This window comes from Panulirus ornatus, chromosome 17 (genome assembly GCF_036320965.1).
Source record: "Panulirus ornatus isolate Po-2019 chromosome 17, ASM3632096v1, whole genome shotgun sequence".
Classification (NCBI taxonomy): domain Eukaryota; kingdom Metazoa; phylum Arthropoda; class Malacostraca; order Decapoda; family Palinuridae; genus Panulirus; species Panulirus ornatus.
Window position 1 is genome coordinate 56,680,621 of NC_092240.1, and position 17,889 is coordinate 56,698,509.

Consider the following 17,889-nt stretch of genomic DNA (forward strand, 5'->3'; position numbering starts at 1 on the left):
AATGGTAAACATTCTTCAGGTGAGTCTTACCACTGTACATAATGGTAAACATTCTCAGGTGAGTCTTACCACTGTACATAATGGTAAACATTCTTCAGGTGAGTCTTACCACTGTACATAATGGTAAACATTCTTCAGGTGAGTCTTACCACTGTACATAATGGTAAACATTCTTCAGGTGAGTCTTACCACTGTACATAATGGTAAACATTCTTCAGGTGAGTCTTACCACTGTACATAATGGTAAACATTCTTCAGGTGAGTCTTACCACTGTACATAATGGTAAACATTCTTCAGGTGAGTCTTACCACTGTACATAATTGTAAACATTCTTCAGGTGAGTCTTACCACTGTACATAATGGTAAACATTCTTCAGGTGAGTCTTACCACTGTACATAATGGTAAACATTCTTCAGGTGAGTCTTACCACTGTACATAATGGTAAACATTCTTCAGGTGAGTCTTACCACTGTACATAATGGTAAACATTCTTCAGGTGAGTGTGTTATGAAGTATTAAGGTAAGATCCAGATAAGATAGTTGTTGTGCTAAGAAGCAGGATGGCGGCGGCCATCTTGATCAGCTGATCAGTACACACACACACACACACCATGGCGGCCGGCTTCAGGGTTGCTGCTGCTGCTGGTGCACAATTAACTCGTCTTCTGGGCCATGTTGGACGTGATCACGTGTTGTGTGTTGCAGGCAACACTTGGACAACAAGATATATGTCCTCAGGTTAGATGACAACTTTGTATAATGTCACATTAATGACGACACTTCTTAGAGGTTATCAGTCTTAACCCTTGTCTCGCCACTGCCAGTTAGTACATGTACAATATTAATACATGTACATTATCAGGTCAGAGTAGCAGTTTGAGCTGAGACTTCAAGTTTATAGTCTTCCATTATTAGTAAGTGGAATGTCTGGAGATAATACAGACTGGTGGTTGTATGAGCAGATAACCATTCCATCTGTTATCAGTACAGACTCATTATGTCTACTTGTATCAGTACAGACACATTATGTCTACTTGTATCAGTACAGACTCATTATGTCTACTTGTATCAGTACAGACACATTATGTCTACTTGTATCAGTACAGACTCATTATGTCTACTTGTATCAGTACAGACTCATTATGTCTACTTGTATCAGTACAGACACATTATGTCCACTCGTATCAGTACAGATACATTATGTCTACTTGTATCAGTACAGACACATTATGTCTACTTGTATCAGTACAGACACATTATGTCTACTTGTATCAGTACAGACACATTATGTCTACTTGTATCAGTACAGACACATTATGTCTACTTGTATCAGTACAGACACATTATGTCAACTTGTATCAGTACAGACACATTATGTCTACTTGTATCAGTACAGACACATTATGTCTACTTGTATCAGTACAGACACATTATGTCTACTTGTATCAGTACAGACACATTATGTCTACTTGTATCAGTACAGACTCATTATGTCTACTTGTATCAGTACAGACACATTATGTCAACTTGTATCAGTACAGACTCATTATGTCTACTTGTATCAGTACAGACACATTATGTCCACTCGTATCAGTACAGATACATTATGTCTACTTGTATCAGTACAGACACATTATGTCTACTTGTATCAGTACAGACACATTATGTCTACTTGTATCAGTACAGACACATTATGTCTACTTGTATCAGTACAGACACATTATGTCTACTTGTATCAGTACAGACACATTATGTCTACTTGTATCAGTACAGACACATTATGTCTACTTGTATCAGTACAGACACATTATGTCTACTTGTATCAGTACAGACACATTATGTCTACTTGTATCAGTACAGACACATTATGTCTACTTGTATCAGTACAGACACATTATGTCTACTTGTATCAGTACAGACACATTATGTCAACTTGTATCAGTACAGACACATTATGTCTACTTGTATCAGTACAGACACATTATGTCTACTTGTATCAGTACAGACACATTATGTCCACTCGTATCAGTACAGATACATTATGTCTACTTGTATCAGTACAGACACATTATGTCTACTTGTATCAGTACAGACACATTATGTCTACTTGTATCAGTACAGACACATTATGTCTACTTGTATCAGTACAGACACATTATGTCCACTCGTATCAGTACAGATACATTATGTCTACTTGTATCAGTACAGACACATTATGTCTACTTGTATCAGTACAGACACATTATGTCTACTTGTATCAGTACAGACACATTATGTCTACTTGTATCAGTACAGACACATTATGTCAACTTGTATCAGTACAGACACATTATGTCTACTTGTATCAGTACAGATACATTATGTCAACTTGTATCAGTACAGACACATTATGTCTACTTGTATCAGTACAGACACATTATGTCTACTTGTATCAGTACAGATACATTATGTCAACTTGTATCAGTACAGACACATTATGTCTACTTGTATCAGTACAGACACATTATGTCTTCTTGTATCAGTACAGACACGTTGTGTCGACTTGCATCAGTACAGACACATTGCATCTACTTGCATCAGTAGACATTCATTCCTGTCATATCAGTACATACACAATGCATCTAGTTGTATTGGTAGACTTATTCCGTATACTTCTGTTGGTTCAAACTCGTTGCGTCTAGTTGAACATCTGGACATAAGAACAAGTGAGGACACTGCAAGAGTCCTATTGGCCCATGCTAAGCTGAATCCATAAGCACATCCAACCTTCGTTTAAAAGTACCAAAAGACCCACGTAGCATCCGCTACTGTACTTGGCAGGAACGGAGAAGGGGGCCAAGTGAGGATATTCTCTCAAAGGCTCAGTCCTCTGTTCTTAACACTAATGCAGGAAATGGTGAATGGTATGAAAAAAAATGAATATTTTATATATTTATATATTTATAAAAAGATGGCAAATGAGAGTTGGGGTGAGAGACTATCATTAAATTTTAGTGAGAATAAAAAGATGTTCTGGAAGGAGGTAAATAAAGTGCATAAGACAAGGGAACAAATGGGAACTTCAGTGAAGGGCGCAAATGGGGAGGTGATAACAAGTAGTGGTGATGTGAGAAGGAGATGGAGTGAGTATTTTGAAGGTTTGTTGAATGTGTTTGATGATAGAGTGGCAGATATAGGGTGTTTTGGTCGAGGTGGTGTGCAAAGTGAGAGGGTTAGGGAAAATGTTTTGGTAAACAGAGAAGAGGTAGTTAAAGCTTTGCGGAAGATGAAAGCCGGCAAGGCAGCAGGTTTGGATGGTATTGCAGTGGAATTTATGAAAAAAGGGGGTGACTGTATTATTGACTGGTTGGTAAGGTTATTTAATGTATGTATGACTCATGGTGAGGTGCCTGAGGATTGGCGGAATGCGTGCATAGTGCCATTGTACAAAGGCAAAGGGGATAAGAGTGAGTGCTCAAATTACAGAGGTATTACAGAGGTATTCCTGGTAAATTATATGGGAGGGTATTGATTGAGAGGGTGAAGGCATGTACAGAGCATCAGATTGGGGAAGAGCAGTGTGGTTTCAGAAGTGGTAGATGTGTGGATCAGGTGTTTGCTTTGAAGAATGTATGTGAGAAATACTTAGAAAAGCAAATGGATTTGTATGTAGCATTTATGGATCTGGAGAAGGCATATGATAGAGTTGATAGAGATGCTCTGTGGAAGGTATTAAGAATATATGGTGTGGGAGGCAAGTTGTTAGAAGCAGTGAAAAGTTTTTATCGAGGATGTAAGGCATGTGTACGTGTAGGAAGAGAGGAAAGTGATTGGTTCTCAGTGAATGTAGGTTTGCGGCAGGGGTGTGTGATGTCTCCATGGTTGTTTAATTTGTTTATGGATGGGGTTGTTAGGGAGGTGAATGCAAGAGTTTTGGAAAGAGGGGCAAGTATGAAGTCTGTTGGGGATGAGAGAGCTTGGGAAGTGAGTCAGTTGTTGTTCGCTGATGATACAGTGCTGGTGGCTGATTCATGTGAGAAACTGCAGAAGCTGGTGACTGAGTTTGGTAAAGTGTGTGAAAGAAGAAAGTTAAGAGTAAATGTGAATAAGAGCAAGGTAATTAGGTACAGTAGGGTTGAGGGTCAAGTCAATTGGGAGGTAAGTTTGAATGGAGAAAAACTGGAGGAAGTAAAGTGTTTTAGATATCTGGGAGTGGATCTGGCAGCGGATGGAACCATGAAAGCGGAAGTGGATCATAGGGTGGGGGAGGGGGCGAAAATCCTGGGAGCCTTGAAGAATGTGTGGAAGTCGAGACCATTATCTCGAAAAGCAAAAATGGGTATGTTTGAAGGAATAGTGGTTCCAACAATGTTGTATGGTTGCGAGGCGTGGGCTATGGATAGAGTTGTGCGCAGGAGGATGGATGTGCTGGAAATGAGATGTTTGAGGACAATGTGTGGTGTGAGGTGGTTTGATCGAGTAAGTAACGTAAGGGTAAGAGAGATGTGTGGAAATAAAAAGAGCGTGGTTGAGAGAGCAGAAGAGGGTGTTTTGAAATGGTTTGGGCACATGGAGAGAATGAGTGAGGAAAGATTGACCAAGAGGATATATGTGTCGGAGGTGGAGGGAACGAGGAGAAGTGGGAGACCAAATTGGAGGTGGAAAGATGGAGTGAAAAAGATTTTGTGTGATCGGGGCCTGAACATGCAGGAGGGTGAAAGGAGGGCAAGGAATAGAGTGAATTGGATCGATGTGGTATACCGGGGTTGACGTGCTGTCAGTGGATTGAATCAGGGCATGTGAAGAGTCTGGGGTAAACCATGGAAAGCTGTGTAGGTATGTATATTTGCGTGTGTGGACGTATGTATATACATGTGTATTGGGGTGGGTTGGGCCATTTCTTTCGTCTGTTTCCTTGCGCTACCTCGCAAACGCGGGAGACAGCGACAAAGCAAAAAAAAAAAAAAAAAAATTCAACCAATTTAAATCATTTCTCTAGGTGTACCATGCATGTTTCATATTTTTCATGGCTGTACATTGAATAATGCATTGCAGTTTAGTAGCGTTTGGTATCCTCTTAGTGACATTATGAGCATGAAGGGCCTTAGGACATGTTAAAATGGTGTTTGTAGTGTTGCATTGAAGGGTGATGTCCAGAGTGTGAGTGGAAAAGTGTAACTTTGTCTTGAAAGTGTGGTTTCAGATGGGTGTGTATCTGATGACTTGGAGTTTAAGACTGAGTTGGGAGGCCAATTGTTTAGTGCTTGTTGGGTGTTTTGTTTTTGTTGTAGTTGTTGGAGGTGGGGGATCTGTAAGTAGAGGTTATTGCAGTGTGAGGCAGGGTTGAGCATTTTATTTCTGCTAAGAGGTTGGTGGTTAGTCATGGAGTGGTTTGAGTGGGAGTGGTTTAGTGCTGTTGCATAGAAATGAGTGCATCCCTGGATTCAAAGTTTGAGAAGGAGCATCTTGCTTCCTGGCCACATGGAGGTTAAATTAAACTGCAACAATCAAATAGCATTTTTTTGCTGTGCTATGACATCATCTTGGTGGGGGTGACGTGGACATTAATCTGTCATAGCACAAATGGTGTGATAAGTGTATTGATAGATAGACAACAAGGAAATGTTTAGTTAAATATGTACAGCTCTGCTTTTGGGTCATGATACAAGACAGTTAGAGTGTGGATGTGTGCATTTTTACTTTGTTCCTGACTTTCTGACTCTGCCTCACTATGATGGGAGAGGAATTTTGGTTTAGAAAAGTACAGCATATTTTACACCCAAATTGAAATATTTGTTGTATGTTTTGTCACCTCACTTGAAGAAACAAGGATCTGATAATGTGCTGTAGAGAGTAACAAAGGTAATACAGGTTGTACTTCTCTAATCCATTGTTCTGTCATCCAGCAACTCCCATGGTTTGGCACATTTTCAATCTGCTGCTATTAGGTGTTAGATTGTGGATCTGTCACCAGGGCTGTACTGTTAGCAGCACTAAGGCTCCAGAATCTATTTACATTGCAGCCGAGCTAATTAACAGTGCTGTTAATTTCTTATATCTAGCTGTATTTTAGCCCTTCAGGATGTCATCCAAGAGACCAAGAGGTGCAGATGGTGCTAGTGCTAATAAGCATAAGCATAAATCATTACCTATGGAAATGTGGAGTTACTGAAATAATTAGGTAGAGGGACTTCTACTTTGTGTGAGTACTATGAGATTGGAATGTCAGTGTGTATGACCTAGGAGTCAGTTTCTGTTTTCAGGCATTTTCTGTGGTCAATCATTGGTCAGGTCCCTTGTTTGCCTGATTAAAGAGGTACAACCTGTACATGAATTGAGGGAGCCAGGTTGAGGAGAAAGGATCAGACTCATAAATTTGCCCACACTCATCAGGGAAGGATCAGACCCATAAATTTGCCCACACTTATCAGGGAAAGGAGGTTGGGAACATGGTTACAACTTTCAGGTTTCTGAACTAAACTGACAATGCTGTGATTACGTAATTCCTTGAAATTAGCAACATAAAGAGAGGTCACGAATAGGAAACAGTTAGAAAAGATGTAATTAGCAACATAAAGAGAGGTCACGAATAGGAAACAGTTAGAAAAGATGTGAGGAAGTACTGTTCAGTATAGCGTTACATTACGGAATGAATGGGAAAAGCTAAGTGAAGAAATGTTGAATGTAGACAATTTGATACTTGAACATTTTGTGACAGTTTAAAAGATTAAATAGCTGGAGCTCAGTGAGTGTAGAACTCCCTTTATATAACTACATATTGACGATTGTGCATAGGTAATTACACATACTGTTTGTAGATAGATAGAGGTTGTAGTTGGTAGGAAGTCACTGACCAGGTAAGTTCATTACCAGTACTACCGACCAGGGTATTGGGAGGGTTATTGACAGTTGCTTAGTGAGCCATCACTTCAGTGCTTGTCAACTTGCACACCTTTGAACCAGGTAACTGTCTTTTCTTTCTGCCTCACCCACATGTGGACTGCTGGCATTCTCTCCACAAACATACAGTCTCTTCTTGTCACACATAACACTTGACTACATTTAACTCGCACAACTCATTCTTTGTAACTCAAGATTTTCCTACAGTGAATGCTGTGTGCTAGCCCTGCCATTTGGCAAAATTGTACGTGCAAAGAAGTAGTAAGTAGGAATGTTAGACAGGAGCATCAGGTAGAAGTAGTAGGTTGGAACATTAGATAGACACTTTAGGTAGAAGTAGTTGGTAGGAACATTAGTTAGGAACATCAGCATGCACTGCACCAGAGTTCCCCTCTGCAAGTGACCTGTTGAGGATGAGGCATTAAAGGCTAAGAAGAAGCAGCAGTGGACTTCCACAGTCATAGTGACTCTGTTGCTGTGGCCACCCTCATGAGGAAATTTCCAAAGGGAATGGGCATGAGAAATAAAGATAGATGGATAAAGACAAATGGAAATACATCATGGGTTGGATTTAAACCGTAGTTCTGTGTGGCTGAAGTAACCGGTGCCTCTCCCAGGGATTGAATCTGACCTGTGATGTATATAAATGATTCTTTCTATGGATGTTTTTGTCACATCATTGTTGCTGCGATAGATTAAAGTCTGCACTACCCCCAGCGAGATGAAGCTGGGGCATTTTGCAAAAACACTAGGTAACTAGTTGCTGTGTCTGTTTATCTCCCATGGCTGAATTGATTAGACACCCCTCCCAGGGTTTTAATCTGACCCATGGTGTATATACATTTGTCTTACTGTTTATATATTTATCAAAAATTTGTGTGGTGATAGAGAAAAGTCCATGTTACCAACACGAAGATGAGATTGGGGCATGGTGCAAAAACAGTAGGTAACTTTTGGCTGTATGTTTTAACTTCTTTGTGGCCATCCTCACTCTGTGGTCTCTCCTCACTTCACACTCATCTAGGGACTGAAGTGAGGATAGATCCTTGAATTAAAGTGCAACCGTTTATCTAAAAGAAGAAAGTGCTTACAGAAAGTTACATACAGTATATTATGCAGAACTGCAAATGGAATGAGAATGATGTGGACAAAAAGTTCAAGCAAGGTATCTTGTTACATAGCCCTAGTGAGTGACCAACAGTGTGAAATAGCCAAGAGATAAAGAGAAGCCTTGAATGATATATGTAAATACCAGTTATTGATAGTAACTCAAGTTGATAAAGGGGATGAGATAATTGTGAAGAATAAATGTGCCTATTTGAATAAGATGTTGAACCTACTAAATGACATGTACATCAGTGTATGAGACATCAGCATTATATAGAGAGAGTTAGGAGAAGTTAAATTGTGAGGTAAAAAAGTGGTAAACAAGTCAAAAACAGAAAAAACATTAATGAGCTTACTAGAGGAACCTACCCCTGCCCACCACAAATGAAAGGTCTCGTACAGTTTCACAGATCCAACATACCATTGATGTCTATAACTTCTGGAATAGGGAGCATGCCACACAGGCTGGACTAACAGTTGGCCAAGCCACTCTTGGATTAATAAGTAATGCAAATTTGAAAAACTTATGTGATGTGATAGAAAGGTAAAGGGATGTTAATTTCAACAGGTAGAAGCTAGCAAGATTTGACATTAAAGCATTATTCGCGTATGTTCCAATAGGAGAAATACAAGCAGGATGAAGTGCAGTAGAGAATGTTGAGGATTGTGATCTACCAGTATTGAAGGCAGAATACGCAAAATCCATTTCCTTACTTGTAAGGAGTCATGTTTTCAAATTTGATGGTGAGGAACACAGGCAGCATAGAGACCTGGTCATAGGCTCACTTTTCAGTGCTGAGATGGCCTGTCTCCATATTGAAACCCTGGAAAGGGACTGGTTCTGCATAATAATGGAAAGAGATGCATCTTGATGCAGATATGTTGAGAACATACTGGTAGTGGTCCTGAATAGTACATACTTGGAGAATAAGCTAAGAATGCTTAATAATATAAATGAACACACAATTTACGCTGGATAAGGGGGAAAATGAGAGAATACCTTTTCTGGACGCCATGATTTGGAGATCAGCTTAAAGCACTAAGTTGTCAGTTTATAGAAAGGACACTAACAAAGATGACTTTCTCCATTTCTTCTCTTCACATAGTCAGAGAACCAAGACAGGCATGATGGTTACTTTCTTCTTAAGAGCTATCCAAATATGCAGCCAAGAATTTTTGATGATGAGTTTAGATGCATTACGAAGGGGTTTAGGAAGATACATTATCCCAAAGGTTTGACCACTAAACTAAGAAATAAAGCTATCAGAATATCAGGGAGATGAGGACATATGGAAGAAATTAGTGAAAATGAGTACATAACAGTCCCATTTTCAAGGAAGCCCATTGTTTGGATAAATTCTTTCAGAAAGTGGGGTTGAATATCACAAAGTCATTGGGAATAAAGATTGGCAATATGGTAACAGCAAGATAAGTTACTGTCAGTGACAATGATCAGAGCATAGTATACAAGATACTGTGTGGTGGGAGTTCTGCTGTTTAGTGTGGTGAGTTGAAGTATAGCTTGCAGAAGAGACTGCTTGAACCTAAAGCAGATGTATGTCTGCATCAAACCTCCAACTCGCTTGACCTACACAGATGAATGTGGACACTTGCTGAAATGGCAGGAAGCCAGATTGATCCACAGAGGCATGGATATGGGGGTGAGAAAAGGAATTGAAGCTGCACATATAACAACAGATAATGTTATGAATAATTGGGAAGAATTCCTCGCCCTGTCAGAACTGTCAGAATAACTGGCAGTGACATCATTGAAGGAGATGAAACCAGCAGTCTACATTAACTAATCTGGGGGTACAAGAATAGATTCCTTGCAAGTTAGAAGTTTATTTTCCACTTAAACAGTGTACTCTTCTCTCATGTTGTTAGTCTTTGTAAACAAGACTTTCTGCCAAAATGTAACAAAATAAAACTCCAGCTCCAACTTTTGTTTTTCTACCATCTTAATCCACACAGTTCCCAGAAATATATAAAGAAAGAGCAACCAAAGATTATAGCATTAAATTAAGCCAGAAACTTGGGAGTACAGGTTGTACCTCTTTAATCCAGCAACCTTGGGACCTGGCCATTGCTGGACCACAGGAAATGCCGAAAAACAGAAATTGACCCCTTTAAAGGCCCTCAGGTGAACACTCTTACTAATCACCATCAGCTTTGTTTTATTTGTTCTTACCCTATCTTTGGAATCCTTAACCTCAGATGGAGACTCCTCAGTATCTTGGTTAAGGTTTTTTTGTGGCATACGGTGCCAGCACAGGGCAGATTCATCAGTATTATACACTTGTTTTTTGGCAATAAGAAATTGGCAGGACTGTTAATTAGTTTGGCTGCAGTGTAAACAGATATTAGCTCCTTAACACTGCTAAAAATGCTGCCCTAATGGCAGATCCACAGACTAATGGCCTCAGATTCAAAATGTGCTGGACCACAGAGCGTCGGATCAAAGAGGTACAACCTGTATTTTCATTATATTTGTGGTATAGGTGAATGGAATAAGCTATGAAACTGACTACAGACAGCAAACAGTACCTTTAGGTTGAAAAGTTGCATGATAGTAAACAGTGTTCAAAGGATGAGGCTCCACAAATAAAAAACTCCCTTCCAGTACCATATAAATAGGTAATTACATTAGCAAAAATGTACTTCTGAATCACCAAAAAGCACAAAGACTTATATTATAGGCATATTGCATAAGTCTTGAAATAGTGTGCTGAAGAAATAAAGCATTTTTACAAGAAAATTAACTGAACTAGAACCTAAAGAGAGTGCAGCATTTGGGTCTGTAGACATTAAGATGATTATTTTTCATATTTGTTGGATTTTTCCATAATTATTCCTATTTACTTGGCAGCACGCACTTTTGAACATGTCTTGGTTGAAAAACGAGGAGAGAAGGGTAATATTGGCTTGATCACACTAAACAGGCCAAAAGCCTTAAACGCCCTCTGTGATCAACTGATGCTGGAACTTAGAGAAGCAGCAGGTGATCTGGAGTCAGACACCAGTGTTGCTGCCATTATTCTTACTGGTAGTGAGAAAGCCTTTGCTGCAGGTAAGTGATTCATTTGTTGCTTGACTCTGTAACTTGTTTAATGAACCTTCTGAAATTTTGAAATAGAGTGTTATATTGTTTAAACTTTATGTAATCTGTTCAGATTGAACCTTGTTAGGTTTCATTCATGAGAGCCCATTGCTTAGAAATAAAAGTTTTCCATTACTGATGATAGATCTGGTCTAAGGCTGTCTTCTCTTTGGAAACTATAGCTTTCATTTTATATTTATGAAATGAATATGCCAGTGGTCAAGGTAAACCATGGAATAGTCTTTGGGGCATGATTATGGATGTCAGGCTGTAGTTTTGCTGCATTATGCATAACAGTTAGATTGTGATTTGTGCAAATGAAGCTCTTGTTTTTGTTCCTAACTCTACCTGTCAAGACACGAGATGCAGGCTGTTCCATCCTTATGAGTTTTGTTGCATTACACGTGACAAGTAGATTGTGTTGTTTACACATGAAGCTCCAATTTATTTGCTCCTAATGCTACCTTGCTAAGAGATGAGATGCAGGCCTTTCTATCATTATGAGGCTCTTGCAGCACTCAGAAAGCTGACCACACATGCTGGTCAGGACCACAGGTTATGAAGTGTTTTAATGTTTTGTGTATGTTTATGTGCATAGAGTGCAGGGCTGATGAGTAATAAGTGCTCAATGTCTCTTTTATGGTAAATGTATCATGGGCAGGAAGGGTCTTAGGATGTGTTGAAATGATGTCTGTAGCTTGGCTTTTGATGGATGCATTTCTGGAGGCTTATAGTTTAAACTGAGTTGGGAGGTCACTTGTTTATTGCTTGTTGAGTTATTTCAGTGTTAATGTATTTCGTTAGTGTTATAATTGTTAGGGATAGTGGGATCTGTGAGTAGAGGTTACTGAACTGTGAGGCAGGGGTAAGCTGAGGGTTTGGTGGTTAGTTATAGAATGGTTTGGTTGGAACAGGTGTAGTGCTGTTGCATAGAAGTGAGGTCATGAGGGTAATGGGTTTAGAGATTGATGAAGATGAAGAGGAACTATTGAAGACAGAGAGTAATGGGTATGGGAAATGAGAAAGGTGAACAGGCAGTAGTGAGGTATTGAGGGTAATGGGTCAAAACATTGATGAAGGTGAAGAGACATTAGGGAAGTCATGAGGGTAATTGGTGAATGGGTTAATGAAGGTGAAGAGGGATTAGTGAAGTCATGAGGGTAATAAAACTTTAGAAAAATATGAAATTGGAATGCAGGAAAAAATTTGCTTTCTTCAAAATAGACATTTCTTTGAAATAAAAATCTTGTGGTTTCCTTTTCTTGCAGGTGCTGATATTAAGGAGATGCAAAATCAGAACTTCGCTAATTGCTATCATGTTAACTTTCTTGACAAATGGAATTATATGGCAAAACTGAAAAAACCAGTGATTGCTGCAGTTAATGGATATGCTCTTGGTGGTGGCTGTGAACTGGCTATGATGTGTGATATTATCTTAGCTGGAGAGAAAGCAAGGTAAGAATTCTGTTTACAAGTGGTAACATCTGCTGGCCTTTTTCAGATGGATCAGGTTGTATTAGATCCAATGATTTATTAATATTCTTTTTTTGTTATACTTAATCGCTGTCTCACACATTAGCGAGATAGCGCAGGGAAACAGACGAAAGAATGGCCCAACCCACCCACATACACGTGTATATACATAAACACCCACACACACACACATACATACCTATACATTTCAATATATACATACATATACATACACAGACATAAACACATGTACATATTCATTCTTGCTACCTTCATCCATTCCCTTGCCACCCCGCCACACATGAAATAGCATCCCCCACAAAAGACGAAAAAGGCCACGTTCATTCACATTCAGTCTCTAGCTATCATGTGTAATGCACCAAAACCACAGCTTCCTTTCCACATCCAGGCCCCACAAACTTTCCGTGGTTTACCCCCAGACACTTCACATTCCCTGGTTTAATCCATTGACAGCATGTCGACCCTGGTATACCACATTGTTCCAATGCACTCTATTCCTTGCACGCCTTTCACTCTCCTGGATGTTCAGGCCCTAATCGCTCAAAGTCTTTTCACTCCATCCTTCCACCTCCAATTTGATCTCCCACTTCTCCTCGTTCCCTCCACCTCTGACTTGTTTATCCTCTTTGTCAATCTTTCCTCACTCATTCTCTCCATGTGACCAAACCATTTCAAAGCACCCTCTTCTGCTCTCTCAACCACACTCTTTTTATTACCACACATTTCTCTTTCCCTTTCATTACTCAATCAAACCACCTCACACCACATATTGTCCTCAAACATCTCATTTCCAACACATCCATCCTTCTCCACACAACTTATAACCCATACCTTGCAACCATATAACATTGTTAGAACTACTATTCCTTCAAACATACCCATTTTTGCTCTCTGAGATAACGTTCTCACCTTCCACACATTCTTCAAAGCTCCCAGAATGTTCGCCTCCCCCTCCCCAACCCTGTGACTCACTTCCAGTGCTGTCTAGTCCCAGATATCTAAAACACTTCACGTCCTCTAGTTTTTCTCCATTTAAACTTACCTCCCAGTGATAATAATAATGATGATAATAATAATAATAATAATGATGATAATTTTTTTTTTTTTTTTTTTTTTTTTTTGGCTTTGTCGCTGTCTCCCGCGTTTGCGAAGTAGTGCAAGGAAACAGACGAAAGAAATGGCCAAACCCACCCCCATACACATGTATATACATACGTCCACACACGCAAATATACATACCTACACAGCTTTCCATGGTTTACTCCAGACGCTTCACATGCCCTGATTCAATCCATTGACAGCACGTCAACCCCGGTATACCACATCGATCCAATTCACTCTATTCCTTGCCCTCCTTTCACCCTCCTGCATGTTCAGGCCCCGATCACACAAATCTTTTTCACTCCATCTTTCCACCTCCAATTTGGTCTCCCACTTCTCCTCGTTCCCTCCACCTCCGACACATATATCCTCTTGGTCAATCTTTCCTCACTCATTCTCTCCATGTGCCCAAACCATTTCAAACACCCTCTTCTGCTCTCTCAACCACGCTCTTTTTATTTTCACACATCTCTCTTACCCTTACGTTACTCACTCGATCAAACCACCTCACACCACACATTGTCCTCAAACATCTCATTTCCAGCACATCCATCCTCCTGTGCACAACTCTATCCATAGCCCACGCCTCGCAACCATACAACATTGTTGGAACCACTATTCCTTCAAACATACCCATCTTTGCTTTCCGAGATAATGTTCTCGACTTCCACACATTCTTCAAGGCTCCCAGGATTTTCGCCCCTCCCCCACCCTATGATCCACTTCCGCTTCCATGGTTCCATCCGCTGCCAGATCCACTCCCAGATATCTAAAACACTTTACTTCCTCCAGCTTTTCTCCATTCAAACTTACCTCCCAATTGACTTGACCCTCAACCCTACTGTACCTAATAACCTTGCTCTTATTCACATTTACTCTTAACTTTCTTCTTTCACACACTTTACCAACTCAGTCACCGGCTTCTGCAGTTTCTCACATGAATCAGCCACCAGCGATGTATCATCAGCAAACAACAACTGACTCACTTCCCAAGCTCTCTCATCCCCAACAGACTTCATACTTGCCCCTCTTTCCAAAACTCTTGCATTTACCTCCCTAACAACCCCATCCATAAACAAATTAAACAACCATGCAGACATCACACACCCCTGCTGCAAACCTACATTCACTGAGAACCAATCACTTTCCTCTCTTCCTACACGTACACATGCCATACATCCTCGATAAAAACTTTTCACTGCTTCTAACAACTTGCCTCCCACACCATATATTCTTAATACCTTCCACAGAGCATCTCTATCAACTCTATCATATGCCTTCTCCAGATCCATAAATGCTACATACAAATCCATTTGCTTTTCTAAGTATTTCTCACATACATTCTTCAAAGCAAACACCTGATCCACACATCCTCTACCACTTCTGAAACCACACTGCTCTTGCCCAATCTGATGCTCTGTACATGCCTTCACCCTCTCAATCAATACCCTCCCATATAATTTACAAGGAATACTCAACAAACTTATACCTCTGTAATTTGAGCACTCACTCTTATCCCCTTTGCCTTTGTACAATGGCACTATGCACGCATTCCGCCAATCCTCAAGCACCTCACCATGAGTCATACATACATTAAATAACCTTACCAGCCAGTCAATAATACAGTCACCCCCTTTTTTCATAAATTCCACTACAATACCATCCAAACCTGCTGCCTTGCCGGCTTTCATCTTCTGCAAAGCTTTTACTACCTCTTCTCTGTGTACCAAATCATTTTCCCAAACCCTCTCACTTTGCACACCACCTCGACCAAGACATCCTATATCTGCCACTCTATCATCAAACACATTCAACAAACCTTCAAAATACTCACTCCATATCCTTCTCACATCCCCACTACTTGTTATCACCTCCCCATTTGCGCCCTCCACTGAAGTTCCCATTTGCTCCCTTGTCTTACGCACTTTATTTACCTCCTTCCAGAACATCTTTTTATTCTCCCTAAAATTTAATGATACTCTCTCACCTCAACTCTCATTTGCCCTCTTTTTCACCTCTTGCACCTTTCTCTTGACCTCCTGTCTCTTTCTTTTATACATCTCCCACTCAATTGCATTTTTTCCCTGCAAAAATCGTCCAAATGCCTCTCTCTTCTCTTTCACTAATAATCTTACTTCTTCATCCCACCACTCACTACCCTTTCTAATCAACCCACCTCCCACTCTTCTCATGCCACAAGCATCTTTTGTGCAATCCATCACTGATTCCCTAAATAAATCCCATTCCTCCCCCACTCCCCTTACTTCCATTGTTCTCACCTTTTTCCATTCTGTACTCAGTCTCTCCTGGTACTTCCTCACACAAGTCTCCTTCCCAAGCTCACTTACTCTCACCACCCTCTTCACCCCAACATTCACTCTTCTTTTCTGAAAACCCATACAAATCTTCACCTTAGCCTCCACAAGATAATGATCAGACATCCCTCCAGTTGCACCTCTCAGCACATTAACATCCAAAAGTCTCTCGTGCGCCTGTCAATTAGCACGTTATCCAATAACGCTCTCTGGCCATCTCTCCTACTTACATACGTATACTTATGTATATCTCGCTTTTTAAACCAGTTATTCCCAATCACCAGTCCTTTTTCAGCACATAAATCCACAAGCTCTTCACCATTTTCATTTACAACACTGAACACCCCATGTATACCAATTATTCCCTCAACTGCCACATTACTCACCTTTGCATTCAAATCACCCATCACTATAACCTGGTCTCGTGCATCAAAACCACTAACACACTCATTCAGCTGCTCCCAAAACACTTGCCTCTCATGATCTTTCTTCTCATGCCCAGGTGCATATGCACCAATAAATACCCATCTCTCTCCATCAACTTTCAGTTTTACCCATATTAATCGAGAATTTACTTTCTTACATTCTATCACATATTCCCACAACTCCTGTTTCAGGAGTACTGCTACTCCTTCCCTTGCTCTTGTCCTCTCACTAACCCCTGACTTTACTCCCAAGACATTCCCAAACCACTCTTCCCCTTTACCCTTGAGCTTCGTTTCACTCAGAGCCAAAACATCCAGGTTCCTTTCCTCAAACATACTACCTATCTTTCCTTTTTTCACATCTTGGTTACATCCACACACATTTAGACATCCCAGTCTGAGCCTTCGAGGAGGATGAGCACTCCCCGCGTGACTCCTTCTTCTGTTTCCCATTTTAGAAAGTTAAAAAATACTAGGAGGGGAGGATTTCTGGCCCCTTGCTCCCGTCCCCTCTAGTCACCTTCTACGACACGCGAGGAATGCGTGGGAAGTATTCTTTCACCACTATCCCTATAATGACAAAGATGATTATGATATTGATTATTATTATTGTTTTTTTATTATACTTTGTTGCTGTCTCCTGCGTTAGCAAGGTAGCACAAGGAAACAGACGAAAGAATGGCCCAACCCACCCACATATCCATGTATATACATAAACACCCACACACGCACATATACATACCTATACATTTCAGTGTATACATACATATACATACACAGACATATACATATATACACATGTACATATTTTGCCCCCTCCCCCATCCTATGATTCACTTCCGCTTCCATGGTTCCATCCGCTGGCAAATCCACCCCCAGATATCTAAAACACTTCACTTCCTCCAATTTTTCTCCATTCAAACTTACCTCTCAGTTTACTTGTCCCTCAACCCTACTGAATCTAATAACTTTGCTCTTATTCACATTTACTCATGGTTTTCTTCTTCCACACGCTTTACCAAACTCAGTCACCAACTTCTGCAGTTTCTCACCCGAATCAGCCACCGGTGCTGTATCATCAGCGAACAACAACTGACTCACTCCCCAAGCCCTTTCATCCACAACTGACTCCATACTTGCCCCTCTCTCCAAAACTCCCTAACTACCCCATCCATAAACAAATTAATCAACCATGGAGACATCATGCACCCCTCCCGCAAATTGAAATTCACCGGGAACCAATCACTTTCCTCTCTTCCTACTCGTACACATGCCTTACATCCTCGACAAAAACTTTTCACTGCTTCTAGCAACTTACCTCCCACACCATGTACTCTTAATACCTTACACAAAGCATCTCTATCAACTCTATCATATGCCTTCTCCAGATCCATAAATGTTACATACAAATCCGTCTATTTTTCTAAGTATTTCTCACATACATTCTTCAAAGCAAACACCTGATC

The 17,889-nt window shown here is 40.3% G+C and overlaps 1 protein-coding gene across 3 annotated transcripts in view; it reads left to right on the plus strand.

Annotated features, from left to right (window-relative positions):
- The first annotated feature begins 578 nt into the window (after positions 1 to 578).
- The window catches only part of Echs1 (Enoyl-CoA hydratase, short chain 1), an 80,325-nt gene continuing 63,014 nt past the window's right edge, over positions 579 to 17,889 (plus strand). For 2 of the 3 annotated variants that reach the window (XM_071672674.1, XM_071672673.1), the window contains exons 1-3: positions 581 to 740; positions 10,858 to 11,058; positions 12,357 to 12,543. In XM_071672674.1, coding sequence (XP_071528775.1) covers positions 614 to 740; positions 10,858 to 11,058; positions 12,357 to 12,543 — 515 coding nt within the window. In that variant the 5' untranslated portion in view covers positions 581 to 613. Of the gene's footprint in view, positions 741 to 10,857; positions 11,059 to 12,356; positions 12,544 to 17,889 lie in introns of all 3 variants that reach the window. The other variant, XM_071672672.1, reaches the window with a different exon arrangement.